This window comes from Ostrinia furnacalis, unplaced genomic scaffold (genome assembly GCF_004193835.3).
Source record: "Ostrinia furnacalis isolate ACB-3 unplaced genomic scaffold, ASM419383v2 OfSCF3523, whole genome shotgun sequence".
In the NCBI taxonomy this organism is placed as follows: domain Eukaryota; kingdom Metazoa; phylum Arthropoda; class Insecta; order Lepidoptera; family Crambidae; genus Ostrinia; species Ostrinia furnacalis.
In genome coordinates, this window is record NW_021133762.1 from 18570 (window position 1) to 43025 (window position 24456).

General features: G+C 39.8%; 1 protein-coding gene across 1 annotated transcript in view; it reads right to left on the reverse strand.

Annotated features, from left to right (window-relative positions):
• The window catches only part of LOC114357846 (dedicator of cytokinesis protein 1-like), a gene marked incomplete at its 3' end in the record, with an annotated part of 53850 nt that overhangs the window by 17828 nt on the left and 11566 nt on the right, over positions 1–24456 (reverse strand). The window contains exon 2 of the mRNA XM_028311632.1: positions 20243–20414. Coding sequence (XP_028167433.1) covers positions 20243–20414 — 172 coding nt within the window. The remainder of the gene's footprint in view (positions 1–20242; positions 20415–24456) is intronic.

A 24456-nucleotide genomic window follows, 5' to 3' on the forward strand; every position in this document is an offset into this window, starting at 1 on the left:
GAGTCCTGAGGGAATGCGATTTATGCCTGCCGAAACATACGAGGAGATTAACAACCCTTTCTGTCCCTTGACCCTGTAATCTGACACGTCATGGTGATATCTCAGGTGATATTGATTGCACTACTGTTTCACAGTCACAAAACAAAATTATCTACAGGCGTTTGAGAGCCCTTTGATAAATGGGTACCACAGGGAACTATTTTAGGACTTGACCCTTTATAATCTGACACAGGTGATATTGATTGCACTCCTGCTTTACCAGTGACACATATTGTCAAGGGTGTATTTTGAGAGGCCTTTGAGAAATGGGAATACCACAGAGAACTATTTTAGGCTTAACCCTTTACAATCTGACACGTCATTAATTATTGCAATCCTGCTTTTGTGACTGAGAAAAGATTGTTAACGTGTGTATTTTGAGAGCACTTCGATAAATAACAATATCACAGGGAACTATTTTAGGTTTTGAACCTTTATAATCTGACACGTCATGGATATCATAGGTGACATTGATTGCACTCCTGCTTTACAGACACAAAAGATTGTCAACGGGGGTATTTTGAGATAATTGAGTAAATGATAACACCTATTTAAAATACCTATGTCATACTTAAGGACTCTACACGCCAAGCCGGTCCACAGCCTGGCAGCTTTGTCGGCGGCTTTAATTTAAAAGAATCATGTTGACGACATAAACTTTCTACGACTTTGAGAAAATATCAAAAGCTGACTACTCATATCGGCAGTTAGGTTTGGTGTGTACATTACACATCCTACATATTGAAAAAAAAGTTTTTAAGTTACAGCTAAGGACAACCTAAACAATTCACGTTGAAAAGACCTGCAAAACTACTGGTTTACGAATAGGTACTAACCATTTTGCTAGTAACTCCTAACTCCACCTTTTGATTTGTTTGTGCAATACGCCTGGCTATTTTGCCAATGTGCCGAGCGTGAAAAGGCTCTTCAAAGAGCCAATGGCTCGGGACAGCGATTATTTACTACCGGAGTCCTGAGGGAACGCTATTTATGGCTGACTAGGCCCAGATGGACGGCCCGTTCGTGTTCGTAGGCCTAGGCAATTTTTTCGGCCGATCCTGCATAGGATTGTGCGCTGTAGGACAATGCAATGACACGTCACATTGTGGCATTATGTCTTATATTGCAACAAAATCAACTTATATTGCAAAAAAATTGGTATATTATGTAGACTGTATATAAATTATATTTACACCCTGTTGAACTGGAAATTGGATTTATTTCGCTTTAATCAAACCACAATGTCCAAAAATAAATACCTATTTATGTGACCACAAAAAATGTTTTTAAAGGTAACTATAAAAAGTTTTCCAGTTTTTATATAAAGTACTTACTTAGTAGGTACCTTAATTTAACAGATATTTTTACCTGACTACGATTAGTATAAGATCCCGCTATACAACGACCTTCACCGAGATGCTTATTTGATGAAACATATTTTATATTCAATTTAACATGTCAATAATTATATTGCTTAAGGGTTGCCTAATAAATTTCAGTCCAGGATATGATTAATTAATTATTAAAAAAAGTTTTATTTTTAAATATTTCATCGGTTTGATTATTAAACAAACTCCATACCAATCGAAAGTATGAAGCCCATAGAATATGCGAACGTTAGGTTGCCTATTCTTTTCCAGTCATAACTCTCGGGTTGCCAGGTATAAACAGGTAAATTGATAGAGCATTTTGCATCGGTCTGATAATTTAATCAAATATAAATGAAAATAAAGATTATTTCNTATTTTCATTTATATTTGATTAAATTATCAGACCGATGCAAAATGCTCTATCAATTTACCTGTTTATACCTGGCAACCCGAGAGTTATGACTGGAAAAGAATAGGCAACCTAACGTTTGCATATTCTATGGGCTTCATACTTTCGATTGGTATGGAGTTTGTTTAATAATCAAACCGATGAAATATTTAAAAATAAAACTTTTTTAAATAATTAATTAATCATATCCTGGACTGAAATTTATTAGGCAACCCTTAAGCAATATAATTATTGACATGTTAAATTGAATATAAAATATGTTTCATCAAATAAGCATCTCGGTGAAGGTCCTTGTATAGCGGGATCTTAGACTAGATGAAGCCAAAATTAATAACAAAAATAGCTTAGCTATCCCTTCATCCACTTACCATTACTTAGGTACTTGCCTTCCTGCCTCACGTAAGCTCTGTAACTCCAGCTTACTCCCGACCACAAGGCAAGGGAGCTTGACCGCAGCGGAATGCGGGTTGTGTAAATTCCCAGTCCTACCGCGGTCCCGTGACTTAACTTCTTGCTAAGTCAAGGCGTTTTTAAGGCTTATTAAATCCTAATGTAACTACATTGTAATTTCCATAAATAATTAAGTGGTATGGTGTGGCTTTAGTAGCAGTGAACAGCAGGCCACATATCTCTCGTAGCTCGTAGAGCTTATGGCCGTTGGGTTGGAGCAGAAAATTTTTCGAGTGCCGGAAGACGCAGCGTAGGCCTTCCACTCGGTGGACCGAGGATCTGGTGAAGGACATGGGAAACAGTTGGATAAAAAAGCAGTTTTTTTTCTATTACCAGTTATTCTATACTTAGTAGGAAAATAAGTAGTCATAATCACGGAAAGGTTTTTAACATGCTATATTTCATAAACAAAATGATTAAAAAGGAACATAATTTTAAAGTAACAGACATCCTAGATAGCAGTACAAATAAAATACTTACACTAAACTTACTTGCTTAGTTACAATGATGACGGCGACTCATTGGCCAAATGAGTCTCAGGAGAGTCAAAGTCACAAACGTGTCGTGGTTGTGGCAAGACTCAGAAACATTAACATCTGCAAAATATTTGTACAGTCACCGTCAGAAAGTTCGTGACACCCAAAGTTGCCATAAAGTTGACACAACCTTATTCCAATGAGGGCTATCGTTTTTATACTTAACAGTTGGCACCCCTGGCGATTGACAGGACCTTACTCTACAGTGGCGCCATCTTGATGAGTGCAAATGCGATAGCCCTCCTACCACTTTAGCGCTCACCAGTTGGTGCCACTGTCTTCGCTACTAGCAAGTGACAGGACCTTACTCTACAGTGGCGCTAACTGGTGAGCGCTAAAACGATAGCCCTCATTGTAACAAACACGTGTTAACTTTTTGGTAACTTTGGGTGTCGCGAACTATTTGACGCTGACTGTAGTATTTCAAAATTATTATACATATGTTACAAGTGAATTTACATACTATGCGTCCTATCTGGGAATCAAACCTATGCAAAGAGTCAAACACAAAGTCAGCAATATAATGGATAAAAATCAATCAAACATGAAACGAAAATTTTGCGCTGTGAATTCCTTCTCATCAGAACATCAATTCAGCATTGAATTCAATTTACTACCTCTAATACGGTAGCTGTATTGTAAAAAATACTACCAAAGGCGAACAGTAGGTATCTACTGTGGAATAAAATAATGTGAAACAAGCCGGGCGGAAACGTTTGCAACAAACCATTTTATTTCTGCCCCACTTGAGGCATGTCGCACTGGGAATACTGGGATGCCATGCCGTGGCGGTGTAAATTGACAACAATGGTAGTCTGGAAAACAAAGTTATACATTAAAATTAACTGGAAATTTTATAATTTAGTTTTTGATTCAACAAGGTTAAATTAAAGTTGATGATCTCAAAGTTGGTAGCTTTGTTGAAGTCATTGATGTAATGAAGGCACTCTACATTTGGTGGCTCCACGCAGCTTGGGACTTTCTTATCACTAGGGACCTTTGGCGTCATACATTTCATTTCTAGATTTTGATAAATAAAGACCACCTGACTTGAGTGCTATTCTGTATGTCAACTACAAGGTATATGTTTCCCAAATATGGGAGGTCCAGCCAAAACCGAAAAACGTTACAAGTGGTGTATAGACCAAAAGTTTAGGGAGAGGTCCCTAAACTTTTGGTTAAAACTAAAACACAATCTAGGGTTTATTTCCAGAAAAATAATATTAGACGGGGCAAGTACACTATGCCGGAAATTGACCGAGACGAAGTGCGAGCCTGCACACCAAAGTATAGGCGACGCATGGCGAAACTAACCGAAGCGCATATTTACACTATACGTCTTATTCAATTTCCCGCATAGTGTACCTACTTGCGCCATTGTCGGACGTCCCGGCGTCTGAGTAGGACATGGCTCGCATATCTGCAGGCTGCCGCAGGGCGATTAAGCGAAGTTCCGCAAAACTGCGGATTTGCCAAAATAGTATTCCATCTAACTTTGCCGTTGTAACGATACAGGCTTAATTTGCATGCGAGTTATGACCGGACTGCAACAAGCCGATGGAAATTGTAAAGCTGGACAGTCCGTGGCTCGTTTTGGGATCAAAAGAGCGCTAAATCAACTAAAAATATTAGAAATTAATATTCAAAGCATTTTGCTACAATAAATAAGTAGGCATAGTAGGTATAACCCTCCTTTTGGCGCAGTCGGGAAATAAATACCCGCGAACATTCCCTTTTTGAAAGTTAAGTTTTATTCTTCAGCTTCATTCAATGTCTGTGAAACCTTACAAGTTATAACACTAGTTTTAATAAATTATCACAGCAGACAAACGACTCTACAAATCTACATTTAATAGAGCTGGTAGAGTAAAAAGATTATGAGACATGTAGAGGCTCCTTAAGAGCAAAATGACGATTTGTAAGAACAATAAATAGTCTAAACAAATAAAGAAATTTTGACTTTGACTTTGAATTTTATAAATACTAAAATAAATACGTCTTTAAGAGCCTATACCTAAATATGATAATCTTAGGAACGTTATAATTATAACATCACGATCCATAATTTACCTGTAAATGCTCATTCTCATCATAAGTACAAACCTATTATGATACAAACATATCAAGCAATCCATATAATAAAAGCAATTAGCATACAGGGTGTACCTAAGTTTAAGTTAAAACAATTACATAAACTTTTAACAGCCTTTTTCACTATAAAAACAACATTTACAAGTATGAAATATATTAAAAAAGTTCATTAAAGAAAATTTAAGTACGATATGTTCATAAAAAAAAGTATTTAAGTATGTTTATATCCGTTGTCTACTCAGATCATAGNTTCGCCGCTCACTGTTCTGTCTTTCACTATATTGCCGTTCACTTTCACTATTATGACGTTCACTATTCACTGCCTCGTACTGTTGGGCGTTGAACGTTTTGTGGTTTCTGCGATTCGCCGCCGGCTCCGAAATCCCTTCCGGCTGCGCGTACGGACCGCAGATCTCCGCTTCGTGGTTCAGGAAGCGCGCCAACTTTTCAATGTCGGCCTCGTCGGTGGGCTGTCCTGCGGCGAAGTCGTACCACCGGTACTTCATGGCAGGCGGCAGCTTCTCCATTGTTAACTTCGCTATCTCGGGGTTGAGTAGGTACCGCTGCTTCCCGATGGTCTTCAGTGTGGCGACTATGTTCGTGACCCTGCTCGCAAATATGCACAAGTCACGTGGGCTGTCGGCGAGGCGCGGCAAGCTTCTAATTTTCTCCATTTCTGCGACAGCTATGGCGTCCGGCCTCCCGAATCTTGCCTCCAAAATCTTCATCACGTCGCGTGGGTTCGAGTTGTATATCAACAAACTCTCGACGGCTTCTCTTGCTCTCGACTTGAGGCTTCTGCGCAGGCGGGTGAGGTTCTCCAAGTCCGTGAACCCGCTCTGCGTCTCGAAGTACGCGGCCTTGAATGAAAGCCACTCGTGATGCGACCCCCCGAAGTATGGCAGCTCTGCGAACATCTTGCTGTTGTTGTTGTGCTGTCCGGAGCGGGCGGCTTGCGCTATGGCGCTGGCCAGCTCCGACAGGTCCACTTGGTGGTGGAGCGGCGCGGGCGCGCCGGCTCCCGCCGGTGCCTGAGGGACTTCTATGGCTTGAGGCCTTCTATCTTCTATGTCCCCCAGCGGTGGCGGTGGCTCCGGCGCTCTGTGCGGCTCGCTGGCGATGGCTAGGGGCGGCTCGGTGGCGATGGGCATGGGCGGCACACTGGTATCCAACCAGTTGTTCACCCGTGCGTTGTGGTCCGCTTCCTCCATCACCGTGTCCACGTCCTCTTCTGAGTCGCTGTCTGCTTCCAGGGCGGCCACCTTGGCGGCCGCAAGCTTCACTTGCAGTCGCAGTAGCTCCTCCCTGGCTTCCAGTAACTTGCGGGTGCGCTTCGATTTCTTCGTCGTTGCCGTCGATCTCGGCGGCGCTGCTGGCGCCGCGGGGCGCTCGAGCCGCGTCGGCCCCTGCTCCGCAGGGGGCGGCGACTCGGGCGACGATACTGGCCGGGTCCGTAGCTCAGCCTGGCGACGCTGCTCCTGCAGCGTTGGCTCTCCGGCTCCCGTTGCCGGCTGCGGCGGCCGCTGGTCTGTCCTCAGCGGCGGCTGCGCCGGCCCCAATGTTGACAGCGGCCGCTGGGCAGCTCTTCTCTGCTGCTCAGCCAGCGGCGGCTGCGCGGATGTGTGTGGCAGGGGCGCCTGCGTGCGCTCGCCCTGCCCCGGAGCGGCGCGCTGCACTGGCACGGTGCGCTGCGACGCCGTCGTCTCCGTCTGACTAGTCCCTTGTTCGTCCGCAACGGCAGTCGACATGGTGTACTCCGATGTACTCTCCGTGGCTCCGACTCTTGAACCTCCGCTGCGCGATCTTGTCACTGGCATTTTCTGTCTTCAATTCTTCCAAAGTTTCTTCAACAACCCGACGTAATCCGGCTTCGTCAAGGACCAAAATGTGGGGTACGCCCCACGGGTTACTGGAGTTGCGCCTGGGAGTTGTTGAAGGCTCGAAGAAGAAGCGCCCGATGCAGAGATATCGCTGTCTCTCTCTCGCCGGTGTTCACGTAGCGGGGTAGCGGGGAGGGGGTGTAGTGAAATAACAACCCCTTGTTTCTTGAGTGGGCTTGTACTGGCTGCTGTTGGCTTCTAGGGACTTCTTGTTTCTTAGTTGTTACTTCGTAGCTATCTTCAAGTGGACTGTGTTTTTGGCTCGGACCGCCGCTATATTTGGGCCCACCATGCCACTCTCCACTAGTGACGCCTACGCATTAATCTAACGCCGTATCGCGTGCCTCCGTGCGACAAGGACGGAGCGAGTGCGAGCGAGACGCAATACGGTGTGAGCGAGGGCCGCTAGTGGGAGCGAGACAACAAATGCTTGCTTTTTCTCTTGAAAAGGCAATACCGTAAAGCGATTACGGCTCTATTTCCGATATGTCTGTCTCTGTCCTCCGTCGGAGGGTGAGTACCTATTTTCCTATCTTTTCTAACTACCTATTTTTCCTACCTATTTGTCCCTTTCTAAATGAAGCCAACACCAACAACAAGTTAATTTATTTTCATATCCAAATACAATACAATTTACATGTTCAAATATCAAATAACGATTAATTATACACAATTAACAAATACAAAAAATAGACACAAACAATAAACACGATATAAAGACACAAATAAAAGACAATAGAACACAGTACAAATAAAATGACTTAACACAATCTTACAAGGATGTGAAGCTCAAGAAATTGATAGCGACATACAACAGAACACTATACAATTCAAAAAAAAGACAGATAAAGATAACAATTGCCTACTTTTCTGGCCTAGCTTATCTTTATTGCACAAACAACATACATCTCTGTGTCTATTTCTAACGCTATTTCTTTATACATTGCAGGGTCTATTACAAGCTACGAAACGAATACAAAATACACTTATTCATATTTACATCTATTACGAACGTTCTGTACATGTTGCTTGAGGGCACACTTTTGACTGCTGTAAGTCTCTGAGTTACTGAGTTGTCGCAAGAAATACTGAGTTACTTCTTTAAACATGTGAATTGTGAATATCACTTTCCTATCCTATCACCATGAAAATCTACAAATCTCACATCGCAAGGCTGTGGGAAATGCATTATTTTTGTTTGAATAAGACTAGAAAGAAGATTTAGAAAATATTCGATCGTTCGATTCAGTCATATGACGTCCACTGTTTGGACAAAGCTTTCCCCAAGGATTTCCATAGCCACCTGTCCTGCGCTGCCCACACCTAGGTGCTTTCCGGACTTTCACCAGATCGTGGGTTCACCTAGTGGGGGGCCTACATCAGAAAAGTATACGTCACAAAAAATCTGCTACGCAACTTAATGTTACATTAGCCACGATAGCCCAGCGGTGAAGTGGTCGGACTGGCCGACTCGAGATCCGAGGAACGTGGGTTCGAATCCCACCGCCGCTCGACTATTGTGGTGAGCCCATTCGTAACACAAGCTTATTTATCTTAGCACGAGGGACTAACGGGTTACTAATTAGTAAATTGTGTAATACAAATTGCTAATTAATCTTAAAAAAAAATGTTTTAATGACAACGCTAAACATGTTGAGACCCGGCAACGTTGAGTATCACAAAATATGCAAATCGCAATACATTACAATGGAAATTCGTTTAAAATTAACGAGTACAGAAAATTCATGGGGCAAACGCCAGCTATTTGAGGATGCAAAATTGCAAATCCGTCGGGGAGGCGCCGGCTTTGCATAAAATACTAATTAATGTCGCCTTTAGAACCTTTACCTTTACCGGCTGCTCTAGTTAAAGCTTTTCTAAAGCCTTAGAAAGGTACTATTTTCGTCAACCGCTTTGGCGTGGCGTGGTAGGTACTCTGCTAATAAAGAAGTCCGCAAGTTCGACACTAGTATAGTCAGCGTCAAATACAGCCAAAAAGTTGACAACACAATCTTATTGCAAGTAACAAAGATGTCTTGCGAACTTTTTGGTTACTTTGCATGTAACGAACTATTTGACGCTAACTGTACAAAAAAAGGACCTATTCATTCTACAAAAAAAATGTGTTAGAATAATAGTAAACATAACTGAAGCTGAAAGCTGTAGAAAGCACTTCACATCACTAAAAATATTAACACTAACATCAATTTATATCCTAGGTCTATGTAAATTTGTCAGAGAGAATAAAATTATTTACTCCCAAGCAAAAGAACAATATTCAGCACCCCGTAACTTAAGATACAAAGATAGATTAGCATTACCCGACACTAAGCTTCACCTGGTAAGATCAGGAGTCTACCACATGTCCATAGTAGTCTATAATAAACTGCCTACCTATTTAAAAAATATTGAAAAAGACTCATTATTCTTGGCCAAGCTAAAAGAGTTCCTTATATCAAAATGTCTTTATAGTATTCAGGAGTTCTATATTTTGAGTAGGATGCGATGATGAAAATTATGTATGAATAGGTTATGGAGAAACATTATTGTATTTTAATTGTAATGTAAAATTATGTAAACTAATTAATTTTATAATTTATCAATATTAATTATTACTAACTATTGTAGAATATTTAGTAATGTACCTACGATACAAGATTTGCAACACCCTTACAGGGTCATAAGTTGAGACTAAGTTTAAGATCACCACCTATGTACACTTATGAAGCAATAAATAAATGATTATGATTATGAAAACATTTGTGAACCCTTTGTAGGTACACTTATTATGTTGTTTATTTTCAAATGAAACTAAATCGCTCTGAAAAGACTGAAAAACTATCACTAAAAACATAACCCTCTTTCTGTCGCTGTCGGGTAAAAAGAGCAGAGAAATAAGAAGCAGTAAACATACCCTTCTAAAGTAGTTAATAATGATGAATTTTAGAGAATGATGCAGGCTGCCTTTTATTGCAATGAGTTCCTAATATCGATTGTTTGAGATATGTAATATGTAATACTAGCTTTCCGCCCGCGGCTTCGCCCGCGTGGAATTTTGTCTGTCACAGAAAAACTTTATCGCGCGCGTCCCTGTTTCAAAAACCAGGATAAAAACTATCCTATGTTCTTTCCCGGGACTCAAACTATCTCTATGCCAAATTTCATCAAAATCGGTTGCGAGGTTTAAGCGGGAAAGCGTAACAGACAGACAGACAGACAGACAGACAGACAGACAGACAGAGTTACTTTCGCATTTATAATATTAGTTGGGATTAGTTGGGATACTGTTGAGGGATAAAATAATAACATCCTGTGACACCCAAATCTACGAAGTCGCGGGCAAAAGCTATTGATAAATAAATAATTCGTGGAATTACCAATAGGGCGATTACGCAATAATATTTTGATAGTGACTAATACCAATATCCTGCAGTAGTTTGGTCTTGACCTTTAAAGGCATTATTTACGAACACTATCATTTTTCTCTTGGCATGTCTCACACTTGGCGCATAAAAGGATACCTATCATAGTTTAGTATTCAGTGTCCATGACCTTGTCTCTATAAATTATACGGGATGTCGTTTTTTTACAGTATCTATGGTGAAACAAATAAAAATGATTGATTCTACGGATGAACTGCAACACCCAGGATAAGAAAGTGAAATACATACTAAGAAGTCTGTGAAGTCTGTTAAAAACACAAACCTTTTCATACAAATTCTTTCGTCATCAGTAATTATTAGCCAATTAGTATGTTATTTTTTTAAAGAACTCGGATAGTGTTTCTGTAGGAAAGTTGTTGCATTTGAGCAGTACAATCAATTCTTTTTACTTGAAGAAGCGACATCCTGTATTTAACCTTGACGAATCTTTTGAGTAAATTAGATTTATCTTGAATGCGTCGAGAAATTCTAAGAGACTAAAATAAGTCTCACAAATATGAAATAAACCATTTACAATAAAGTAAAACATTTCAGAACTCTCTAGAGATGAATCGTCGAAAATACATTTCATCGACAACGTTTTATATAAATAAGTCTTTGAATGTTTACAAAGTTATAGCCGAGACCAGTCTTTGATGGTATGTATATAAATTCAAAAGTATACTTATACATAAAAGGCCTGTTAATTTACCCCGTTTTGTGAACGACTCTCAAATTCAAGTATTGATCAAGTATGAAACTACACTTAATAATAGATTCAATCAATGGACTAAGTTTAGTTTAGATGTTGGAATCTACGTTTAACTAAGTTTGGACGGAATTTACTTATTTTAAAATAAGTTTTATGAACCAAATCTGATTCTGAGTTTCATCTACTAATATTATAAATTAACGTGAATGTTTGTGACGAATAGTGACGGACCAGGCACGATGGATGAATGTTTGTTACCCAGTTGGTTGGTTGGTATCTTGGTAGAGATAAGTAGTTTCATTCCCAGGTAAAAACATATTATAAAGACTTTCTGTAACAGACTGAAAACGTGAGCGAAGCCGCAAGAAAAAATACTTATTTGAAAAGATAGTATAATTGGTCTGCTCTGTTCAATAAATAAATGACTCATCACAAATCTTCAACCCACGAATAAATATGTACGTTAGTAAGAAGAGCTCTATTCTTAATCTAGTAAAAACAAGTTCATGTACACAGAGATCTGTATTTTTGAGGATTTTTGAACTAAATAAACAATTATTATTTCTTTGTAAAAGGTAGTTTCATCTGATTAACCACTACAACCATATTTTAACAAGTGCTCCATTCTCAAGAGACAGTAAAGGTCGACTCATTAACGTCCTTCAAGTGTGTTAGTTGGACCAAGCAACGCAGAGCAGTACTTACCTAAATTCTGGTGTGTAGGGTTGAGCAGATGTGTAGGGTTGATCAATGAGAGATATTTAATTTTATTAACTTATTGAGACTAAAGGTCGCGGGAAGAGCCTGGATGCGGGCAGCGCAGGAGCGTGCATTGTGGAAAACCTTGGAGGAGACCTTTGTCCAGCAGTGGACGTCATTTGGCTGAAACGAACGAACGATAGAGACTCCTTTTGACATTAGCTTGAAAGAGACGACCTCATAAAGGTATCAATCAGGAAGTCGCTGGATGCAGAAATTCACCCGGGCGATGTGGAAATCATTAGGGGAGGCAAGTTCAGCAGCAGTCATCCAGTGGCTGGAATGATGATGATGATGAAAGAGACAGACGATCTGAAGAATTCTTTCATCTTTCTTTTACATAAATAGCCTTTTTTATCTCTACATAAAGCATTAAATTGCAGGATATGTGGAGATTACCAAGTCAGAAGGACAAGAAATACCTACTAAAAAGACACCGTTCATTCACCTGAATTACGTAACATTTTTAATTGAAACTGATTGACAGCCCTAGTCTGTTTTCGTTTACAACCGCGAGGCTTTGGTCGGCTAACGGGATGCCTTGATAGGTGTAAAAAGTACGTCCAATCCCGAAACGTTGAAAAACATCTGGCATAATCATGTTGATAAAGGTCATTTATTTTTTGCAAATAAGCTTTTAAAAAGAGCTTTTACATGTTCCAATATTACTTTATTAATCCTAAGAATGCTTCAGTTGACAAAGGTGACTAACTCCCGTATTCACAAACGATGCTTGCGTAAGTGAAGCAGCAAATCGAACGCACAGCGTTGAATAGAGCTCTGTGATTGGTTCTTTTTACATTTTCGGTGGATTCGAACACATTACAGAAAGACACAGTCACATGAGGCGTCAGGGATTGGGACCAGCTCCCCGATGGCTGGCTTACTATGTAGGTTCTTGTGTCACCCTGTGCGCCCACGCGCACTGCGAGACCTCATAGTAATGTTTGTGAATACGGGCGATAGCTATTTCGGAACCCGCTCCGAACATACCTCCTATAGCCGATACGTGCAGGTCATGGTGGTGAGTGTACACCAAAGAAACAACTACATATAAACCTACGCGCAGACCATCGATTTTTCGTAGGCCGATAGTTTAGTCGGGCAGTTGATCAGTATGGGCATGTATGGAAGTGCGCACATTACACATATACAATTTAAAATCGGGTCCAACTATCGGCCAACTAAAAATCGGTGGTCTGCGCCTAGTCTAAGCCTAAGGCGCATACCATAGACTTTTTGTCGGCCGATAGTTGGACAAGCTGTTAATCAGTATGGATATGTATGAAAGCGCATTGGATCGGCCGATTCTTCATACAAATTAGAATCGGGCCCAACTATCGACCGACTGAAAGTCTGTAATCTGCGGAGTCTAAGGGACTTAAGGGAGTAAAACAAGATCAACTAACTAAGTATATCAAACATGAAGTCTGTTACACAATGACGCTAATTCCAAAGCTTCTAATATATTCACGAGTAATTCCACTCATTAATTGCCTAAGCTTAAGCATACGACATAATAAATTCAATGTAAATAGCCAGAGCTTCCATTAAAACGACAAATATGCTCTATCAAAGCAAATCCCTTTATTATAACAAAGCTTGCGAGCTTTTAAGAATTAATAAAGTCTTGCAGGGTTTTAATTAGAGCTTTTAATACTGATCAGGTTTCTTCATAAATTAATAAAGCTGTGTAAAGGTGCATTTATGAGTTTCATGTTATTTATTAGCTGAGTGAGCAGTTTCATGAGTTTGTTATAGTGGAGATTTACAGGTTAACTCTAAAACTAGAGTAATTAATTACTGTACCTTAGCTTTGCGTTATCGTCTGCTGTTCTTATTGGGGAATATTTAAATGCTATGTATTATTATGATGAACACAAAATTCGTGACAAACCGATGTTCGCTCTGTTTATGCCTATTCCTTTCATCCCTTTAACACGTTTTGAGACGTTTTCATACTCACTGGTCACATGGGACCATTACATCTATCTATACTTACTAATATTATAAATGCGAAAGTAACTCTGTCTGTCTGACTGTCTGTCTCGCTTTCACGCCTAAACCACAGAACCGATTTTGATGAAATTTGGCATAGAGGTATTTTGAGTCCCGGGAAAGGACATAGGATAGTTTTTATCCCGGTTTTTGAAACAGGGACGCGCGCGATAAAGTTTTTCTGTGACAGACAATATTCCACGCGGGCGAAGCCGCGGACGGAAAGCTAGTAATAAATACATATTATTATTGTTAGGTTAAACGAATGTCAATGTTACAACATAACAATCCTTTAACTGTTAAAAGACAGCTAAGAAGTTAAAGTATAACATAATTAATAATCATACTAATCCTATCCTACTAATATTATAAATGCAAAAGTTCGTATGGACGTCTGGATGTTTGTTGCTCTTTCATGCAAAAACTACTGAACGGATTTTGATGAAACTATACAGTATTATTGTTTATTACCCAGAATAACATATAGGCTATAATTTATGACGATTTGTGACAAACTAAATTTCATGCGGGTGAAGCCGCGGGAAAAAGCTAGTAAAACGTATACTATTTTCCAATAGCCCTTGCACCATTTCCACGAAACAGGCGTTTTAAACACTCAAAAAGGCGACCTACAAAGCCTTTTTGAGTGTGTAAAGGCTACCGGGCGTGCACCTCGTGTGCTCATGTCCTTAATTTTGGGTATTACGCAACCGGGGTCGATGACCTGAGGCCCGGCCGTTCGTTGACGCGATATTAGCAACGGCAAGGTTCACGGACGCCATCATGGATTTTTTTCGCGAGTCGTGTGTAGATAAGTTGGATTGGGAGTTGTAAATTTAATCAATGACATGAGAATTAACTGGGCGGTTTTCAACGTAACATTTAAATTTAGTTATTGGTAACGTGCCGTTCCCTTTGTGGTTTTCCTACTATTGTACGAGGTAGCGATTGTACGCGAATATTTTTTTTCTTTTATGCAGGACAAGGCAAGTATTTGACCGCAATTGCACCTGGTGTTATTAAGTAAGATGCAGTCTATGATGGTACATATCTGTCCTGTAAGTGCCTAACTGCCTATGCACTCTCGCCTTGAAAAGGCCCGGATTATAGTGCTCAGAAAAGACAGCAGCAGGCAGCGAATTCCAGTCCCTAGCTGTTCGCATTATAAAAGAGTCATCGAAACGCTTAGTGCGAGCTGGTGGAAAGTCGACAATGTAGAATGTTTTTGTTATTTACCTTCATCACCTTACCATCGATCTACCTACTACATTACACGAGCATTTGAGTTTTTTTTTTATCCATAACGAAGAAGCTTTTGGCCTGTATCTCACCTGATGGTAAGATACAGGCCAAGAGCTTCCTCGGAAGGCCGAAGGTGGAAGCGAGCTTCACCCGGAATCCTCAACCACGGAGGAACTGGCTATCTTACCTCTAACTGCCGGAACACAACAATGCTGTTAACATTGTTGTTTGAATATTTAGGGGTGTATTGCGAACATTATGAGTGTTAAATCTCCCCAGCTTCACCACGTAATCTCACTAGCGACAGAAGTAAAGTATTTTTCTCGTGAATCACCGCGTTATCGAGTTACAAATCTCGAGAATGCACTGGCGTTAGTGATGTCACGAGACGAGTAACGAGGGAGACTCACGCCGGTATTAACAAACATTACTATGAGGTCTCACAGTGCACGTGGATGCACAGGGTGACACACGAACCAATCACAGAGCTCTATACAACGCTGTGCGTTCGATTTTCTGCTTCACTTAAGCAAGCATCGTTTGTGAATACGAGAGTTAGTCTCAAGTATTTCAAGGACTTTAGGCACCCCGCAGACTAAATAAAGACTTTTCAGCCCATTTTTCACCACCAATCCCAATTTTTTAAGTGACCCCTATGGTGCGTCGTTCGTTCTACACACGAACCGTGTACCTACATTGCTCCGGCGCTGACCAAGTAATAATTGTCTGCTCTAGATACGACAAGCGGCGCGCACAGTGCATCAGTGTGACAAATTTTAGTAGCTAGGCCGACGAAATTCTTGTCTGCGGCAGACACGGTGAAATTTCTTAGCGTGTACAAGAAGCCTTAGCTGCGTCGGGCTGTTTATCAGTATGAACATGTATGGAAGTGCACAAACTACACCGATTTGGTATCGGTCGATTCTTCATACAAACTGGAAGCCGACCCAACTATCGGCGAACTAAAAGTCGGTGGTCTGCGGGGTTTTAGTCTAGGCGCAGACCATCAATTTTTAATTGGCCGATAGTTGGGCCCGATTTTAACTTGTATGAAGAATCGGCCGATACCAATTCGGTGTAATGTGTGTGCGCTCTTTGATTCGTGTCCATTCAAATTCAAATTCAAATTTCTTTATTCATAACCAGTTGTTTTTACATTTCTATATTGCGATCGAGGAATTCTTTTAAGTAAATAAATACTTGTGGTAGAATATCCCCGCTCTCCATATTAATTTAACATTAATTGACAATATAAATAATAATTGTGACTTTAGATTATACATATATTATTTTTCAGCCTATTTTATTAAATTATATAAAATAATGTAAAAATTAATTAATTAAATCAATTTAAATATAAAAAAGAAAAAGTAATTTGTTTCAGGTTGTTGTTGTTACACAATATAAATTAATGTTCAAAATTCCAGGGTGCAAGAGTGTGTGTGTGTGTGTGTGTGTGTGTGTGTGTTTGTGTGTGTGTGTGTGTTTGTGTGTGTGTGTGTGTGTGTGAGTGAGTGTGAGTGTGTGTGCGAGGGTGGGTGATTTAGTTAATTTACTTCTTCTAGAAATGCCTCAGTTTCCACATAGCTACAGGATTTAAGGAATAAAGTGATGGTCTCTTTGCACGCGCATATATTCTTTGGGTAGATATTCAAAATTTTATTTATTTTATTGTATAATATGGCAGACCGTGAGTACCGTGACATATATTGCCTTTTTACGTAAGCCGTTCTTACAGCAGGAGCAATAGCTACGCTATAATTACGTCTTCGGGCGACTTTATGGGCATCGTAAGGCAAGGATTTATGAAGTTTTAGGATAGCGTTTAAAAAATAGATTTGTCTTACCGAGAGAACATCACTAAGTTTGTAAAGATCTTGCGTAGAATATCTGTACGGTTTGAAGTGAATAACTTTTAAGAGAGCTCTTTGTGCTATTTCTAAATCTTTAAACTTCATCTTACTTGCCCCTCCCCAGACCGGAATACAATAAGCCAAGAGTGACTGAGCTAGTGAAATATACACTGATTTTAGCAGACTTTTATCGGCAACGCAACGAAGTTTTTTAAACACCCATATTAGTTTCCTGGTTCTTGTCATCATCATTTCAAGGTGGGCATGCCAGGAAAGTCGCTGGTCAACAAGCACTCCTAGGTATTTAGTGTAAGTCACTTTGGAAATTACTTTACAATCACATGCCAAACTACTCTGGTTCTGACATTCATGAATTTGTATTTTAAAGTTTGTTTTAGGTTGTGATGAGTTATAATTTGTGAACGCAATGTAATTAGTCTTGTCCGTATTTAACGTCAACAGATTCAACCTTAACCAGATGGCTATGCTTGCAAGCCCTGCCTCTGCAGCCTGACGCACGGAGTTCCACGAATTGCCAGTAAAAATGATTGCAGTATCATCTGCATATGAAAAAACTTTTCCTGCGTCTATTTGTATGTTACAAAGACTGTTAATATATATTAAAAATAGAGTAGGACCTAGGACGCTTCCTTGTGGCACTCCGTACGTCACGCAGCATTCCTCACTAATATGCGAACCAAGCTTAACGTGCTGTTTCCGATTGCTGAGGTAGTCCTCAAACAAAGCCAAAGCGACACCTCTTATGCCAATAGACTCAAGCCTTTGTACAAGAATCGGAACAGAGACGGTGTCAAAGGCCTTTTTCAAATCTAAAAATACTCCGATACATTTTTTCCCTCTGTCAACCTTTTCAACAATGTGAGAAGTGAGAGAGATAATAGCATCTTCGGTTGAGAGACCTTGTCGAAAGCCGAATTGCGAATGAGATAAAAAGTCAGTTTTGTTTAAGTAGTTTAAGAGTCTTTTGTTGATCAACTTTTCTAAAATTTTGGATATCGCAGTAAGGACCGAAATTGGCCTATAATTTGACACATCGTCTCTGTCCCCACTCTTATACACTGGTGTGATTATAGCTTTCTTGAGTGCATCTGGGAAGATACCCTGTCCAAAACACAAGTTGGCTAAATGCGAGATTATGGGAACCACTATACCATAACCTAATTTAAGAAATTTGGTTGGTACATTATCCCAGCCTGGGGCGCTTTCAGAGTTAAGGCTCATCAGGATTTTGTATACTTCTTCACAAGTGGTATTGTGAAAGGCAAAAGAAGTCACCGGCGAATGATAGGGCTCCTTGCTAGTTTTCGCTTGTTGAGGGGAACTTGTTTTTAAAATGTTCTGGGCTAAGGTTTTCCCGATGTCAGCAAAGAAACCATTGACGTGATTCACAGACAAACCCGGGGTACTTTGCGAATCCAGCAGTTCTAGTCCATCTGATTTTCTAGTGCTTCTTGATGTTATGTCATTTATTGCTTGCCACAGACATCGTGAGTTTTTCCTATTTTTGGCTAAAAGCTCATTTTCATATTGATTTTTTAACTTTCTAACCAAATTAGTACAGAAATTTCGGTACCTTTTATATGTGGTTCTTAAGATTTCATTAAATGGGTCATGACGTAACCTCCGCTGCATGNTCATAAGCTTCTGAACTTATCACAATAAGAGACAAATAGGTTACCTCATTAAATTCTGTTACATTTGAGATCTGTAACATTAATTTGTCACAATCTAGAAAGGGCTTGTTATCAAAGTAACTCAACTACTGGCCTAAAAGTGAGAGCGTATTGAATTACTGACCTATCAGAAGCTACGAACAATTTATTATCAGCTGGGGTCCTACTAAAACAAATTATTCGATAAACTTGATTCTATCCATCTCTCTTGCTCATCCTGTTGCACCATTATAGGTAAAAGAGATAGATAAAGTTGATCGCATATTGTTTACAGAGTCGACACCCACAGCATGTATCGAATTCCGACCAACCGGATAACGTAAAGTTAGTGATGTGTAGATGTAACTGAAAGCCGTTAAAAATGTATCGATAGACCGGAAAGTGGAAAAAACAAATTAAGCATGAGGGCTGTTCCGCAGAAATTCAAAAAATACTTTATTGGCCTAACATATCGCAATTGGATTTGAGGGAAGGGCACAAAATCTCCAATCGTGTAAAAAACTTCAATCTCATTTAAAAAAACTCTAAACTGAATTGTAGACTGCATGAACAATGGTTACAGATAACTATCCTTAGCACCTATATGCTTGTTATTGTTACTTAGACTTATGTCTGCGTTTCATACAAATCTCTTAAAATATTAATAGATTGAGATTGATTTTTTGCTCGCATTTTAAAGACAACTTGGATGTAATTTGTTAAGTTACTTTTAGTTTGGACAAACTACACTTTAGAACTGTTTTCAATTTCTGTCGATGCCAGCTTATCGACATCGATAACCGCTACAACGCTAAACTGATAATATTTTAATTAAAGAGCATGATTCACTGGTCAGACTGCCGAGTCGCTGAACCGTCAGTCATCGGGTCACCCTTATTGTTTAGGGGCACTGGGCTAATGTTAGGGAAGGATCTGATAAGCGGGTTATTGTTTAACTGATAGTAACTAGTGAAATTCAATTTGCAACATACATACATTCGTGCGAACGAAGGGCGGAACAGTTCGATTTTTTAAGTTACAAACTAGAAAATAGCAAATATTTCTTTGATGCGTCATTTCATCAGCTATCTATCTATCTGAGAGTACAGAATCTAATTACAACACTGGTGTTAAAATGCCGATTCATAATGGATAGGTTGATTCCTGTCGACCGCTGAACTATTTTCTTTTTTCTATTTATTTGGCACAAAAACAGTCATTACAAATATCACTTCCAAACAAAAATAGTAACTAAGAAAAAGGATAAAGAGGAGAAGTCCCTCTTAAGTTTGTATTACGAGTGGATTCACCACAAAAGATGAGCGACGTCGGGGTTCGAACTGCATTCTCATCTCACCTGACGACATTGCAGTCCCGTATGACGACGTAGCTCCTCGGGAAGGCGCCGCTGGCTTCTCTTCGGAGGCTGCGCCCCCAGTACCAGCACAGTCTCTACCTGTACTAGCTCCCTTACAAAAGACAGCTAATGTATTCGAATGAGTCTCTCACCTGTCAATTGCAGTCCCGTATGACGACGTAGTTCCTTGGGAAGGACTCCCCTGGCCTCTCTGAGAAAACTGCGCTCCCAGAACTAGTAGTCTCTGCTTGTACTAGCTCCCTTACAAAAGACAGCTATATGTATTTGAATGTTATCCCACCTGTCAATATTGCTCTCCCGTATGACGAAGTAGCTTCTGGGATAGACTCTCCTGGCCTCTTTGAGAAAACAGCGCTTCCAGAACTAGCAGTATATGCCTGTACTAGCTTCCTTACAAAATACAGCTATATGTATTAGAATGCTATCCCACCTGTCAACATTGCAGTCCCGTATAACGACGTAGTTTCTCGGGAAGGCACCGCTAGCCTCTCTCCGGAGGCTTCGCCCCCAGTACCAGTGGGCTGTCTCTGCTTCCACATGCACTAGCTCCCCCACATCCAGCTGGAGGTGGAACTGGGAGCCGCTGGTGAAGTTGTATATGGCTGGAAGAGAGAAATACGTATAAGAATTTAATGAATAAACAAAAGACTGACAAAATATACTGTCCCGAAGTGGTGGTAGAGCTATCCAAGACACTTATCAGGCACCATGTACTAAGTATTTTTTGAGATAATCTTAATTTTAAGCATGTAGTGATATTATAATATCTATAATTGGATTTTCTTCAATGTTTACTATGCTTTCCTCAAAATTCATTAATATTCCAGCAAAGCAAACAGGAAAGAATTATAGAAAATCGATATCGATACTGAAAAAATTGAACAACCCCATATGAAATCATTCGATAGTAGTATTTGTACTATTAATTTTATGGTAGTAGGTACATATCATATTTGTAACCTTTAGTTATTCTGAGCTTTGTTGGTTCTTCCAAAATTCCCCTTTACCGATTCTACACTTCCGGAGTCACATGAAATGATACTGCGCACAACAGTCAGTCAACAGACCACTGCATTGCAGTTCCCAGTAGCAAAAAACGTTGATAATATTTCTACACAGTTATCGAAGAACACGTGCAGTTAAGTTACTGAATAATAATAATATTGTCCGTTTCAATTAGTCACCCTTTTTGTTGACTTGACAATTAATGTCTGGAATACATCTAAACTAGCTGTTGGCCGCGGCTTTGCACGCGTGGAAAAATGGGTCATGTTTTTAATAATATCGACAGGAAAGGGTGAGGTACTACCACGACTATAAGCTTTCATACCAGATCATGTCACCATGCTAACTAAAAGCCTATAGGAAGGGCTCGTTCCCAGGACAATCCAGTTGGACTGTCGTGTGAACATGAACTCACAATATGTTTGTTTGAAATTCGAACGGATTTGTTTTGTGCGGCCTGTGCGGGACACTGCATGCTGCAAACGTATGGTAAAGGATGTGCGTGTGAACGTTGATATTTAAATACACGTATACTACTAAACGAAATCCTGAAATTCTGACTTGCAGAAGCTGAATAACGTTTACATCAAATTGTTTGTGCCCTGATGATAGGCGTAATTCTGTTTAAAATTTCTCATATCTAACTCGCAAAATTAAAAGTCTATTGGCGCAGACCATACACAGTCTGCCACCGCAAACAACGTCAACATGAGCAATTAAAGACGTCAGAGTAAAATTAATAAATATCCGTCCGTTCCAAGTACCGGCCATATTCGCGGGGTCCGTTAACCGACGCGAAGCGATGCTAATTAGGGTCCATTAGACGGTTTATAGCAATCTTCAGAAGCTAGGGTTATCAACTTACTATTAAGTCGAACCTTAATTTCGAACTCCTATGTTCTTCTGATTAATTTCTTTGCGGGTCCAATGACAGGTTAACTTTCCCCCGGGACAAACTTGACCTTCATTGGTTGGGTTTTTATGGCGGTCAAGCTGTAGATCCTGGCTACACAAGAGTTGCAGTGGTGGGAACGAGAGGTGGGAATAGTCCCGTTACTCTTATGCCCGTTTTCACAATCCCAAATTTTTAAGTGACCCCTATGGCAACACAATAAAAGAATTTCGTTTTCAAAGGGGTCAATTAAATATTAAGGATTGATGGTGAAAACGGGCATTAGTCTCTTAAAATAATAAAGCAGTTATAGGATCCTTAAACAAAAGTGACAATGGCCTTGACCGTACATATACCGTAGTGTTCTACGCATTTAGCATTAGCATTTAGTTCTATTGAGGATAATGCCCGTCCCGTCCATCAGTTCTTGATAAGTTGGGGTTGATAAGTTCTAGAAAAGGGAGCTAGACCAGCGGTTCCCGAATGGTGGTCCGCGGAACCCTGTGGTTCCGTGGAAAGGCCGCAAGGGTTCCGTAAAAAATATTATCCCACGTTTCGTGACCGACGTTGTTCGCTCGCACCGACTTGTTTACGCACAAGGGAGGGGCAGGGCGTGCGGGCGGAGTAGTACGGGGGTTCCGCTAGGAAAAGTATAACGGGGATATCCCCGTTAACGGGGATACGTGAACTTTTTGTTCACTATTCCCCGTTAACGCCAATTGGAACTTATAATGGGGAAAAATGAACTAAAAAGTTCATTAATCCCCATTACGTTCAAAATAAAATCCTAATATAACGGGGATTAATGAACTTTTTAGTTCATTATTCCCCATTATAAGCTCCAATTTGGCGTTAACGGGGAATAGTGGAATAAGCCGACAATAGCAGAGAAAGAAAGGATTCAGGGGCGCCTCCCTATTTTGAGGAATGAAGAAAGGAACTGAAAATATATCTAAAATTAATGGCACAGGTAGTGAGTTTATTGTTGTAATAGGAGGAAAGTACGAAAATAACCATTCAGTTCGACAAATTAATTAAACTAAGCGGATAACATTTTAAATCGCGGAATTAGCAATCATGCATGTATAATTAAAATTAAATACTTTTGAAGTTCGAATGATTATTTCAATTTATTTTTTCGTAATAGAGATAAATAAATACATTACGACAACCCTAGAGTCAAGGATGTGTATCCTTAACAACGAGTTCCCTTTCTTTGCCATAACAATGGGTTTGCCAAAAGTTACCGTTCGAACACCATGGTTGTACGCAAATGATATGTGCAAACGTCGAAGGAAACTTATTGGACAGGACATGCAGTGGGTATTTTACGTCATAGTTATAGAAATAAATGAGCTATGAAAACTAATAACTTGGTAGTTCATAACAATAATATCAATCCCACTAAAAACATTCTGTAAAAAACTAGCCAAGTCTCGATGGAGCTGCCTGTTTATCTCTAAAAAGTAATGAAATCTAGACAAAATCGTGCCAAGTCTATGGTTCCTTACTGCGATTTCTTTATTATTTATTGTTAATGTTGTGTGACTTGGCCGTTGAAGGGTACAAAACCAGATGCTCCATGACACCATTTGCACCAATCTGTCGCCAGAACCGCTACCCATTGACGATGGAAAATAAATTGCACTTGGAAAACGTTGATTCAATAACCAGTCAATTGTAGACTTAATAAAGCTGCGTATTTCAATAATACTTATGTATGATTATCTTAATAAAGATAGTTCAACGGCCAAGTCACACAACATTAACAATAAATAATAAAGAAATCGCAGTAAGGAACCATAGACTTGGCACGACTTTGTCTAGATTTCATTACTTTTTAGAGATAAACAGGCAGCTCCATCGAGACTTGGCTAGTTTTTTACAGAATGTTTTTGGTGGGATTTCACTTCTTTTTGTAGAAAGTGGCATAATTATTTAACGTCGTCGTCTTTTCTTTTAATATTATCGACATTTTTTTTTTTATATTAAACACAAATAAACTCAACGACCTTTAAAATGGACAACGAATCAGAAATTGTTTTAATAATAGCGAACCTCACGATATAATAAACGAAATCAACGAAATTCAAATAATTACACAACATTCAACTTAATCGACTGGGTCTAGAAAGGAAAAATATCTTGACACCGCGGTGCAGAAAATCGACGCTCAAAGTGCTAGCGCCATCTAGCGGTGAGCAGTACAGGCGAACACCACGGTGCCGGTGTGGCGCTAGTAGTATTGATTATGAATGTGGTGTTACTCCAGATCTTCGATTTTCCTAGTTTTTATAGTTTTCCCTTTATGTGGCCATTAAACCCTAACCCTGTACCAAATTTCAGCTCTCTAAGTTAATGGGAAGTACTACTTCTATTTTGATGATCATCAGTGAGTGAGTGAGTGTCATAAATGCGAAACTTTGCTTTCGCTTAACTTCGGAACTAAATGACCTACAGACTTGAAATTTTGGATTTTAAGTATGTGATTATAGCTTACTAGATGACGAAAATTTCTGCGTTCTGGTCTTATCCAAAGGTTCTCAAATAGAGACCTGAAAATGCGGCGAAATGGTTCCAGTAAAGGATGGTACGGCAGTGTTTGCTTCGCGCTCGACTTGGCGGGGGCACTGCCGTGCCCCCAGATTGTTATACTTACATACTTAATTGCATTTTAAAATATAAAATGAAATGTTTTTAAAATGATTCGAGCACTGGAACCTTTGGTTAATTAATTACTATTAAAT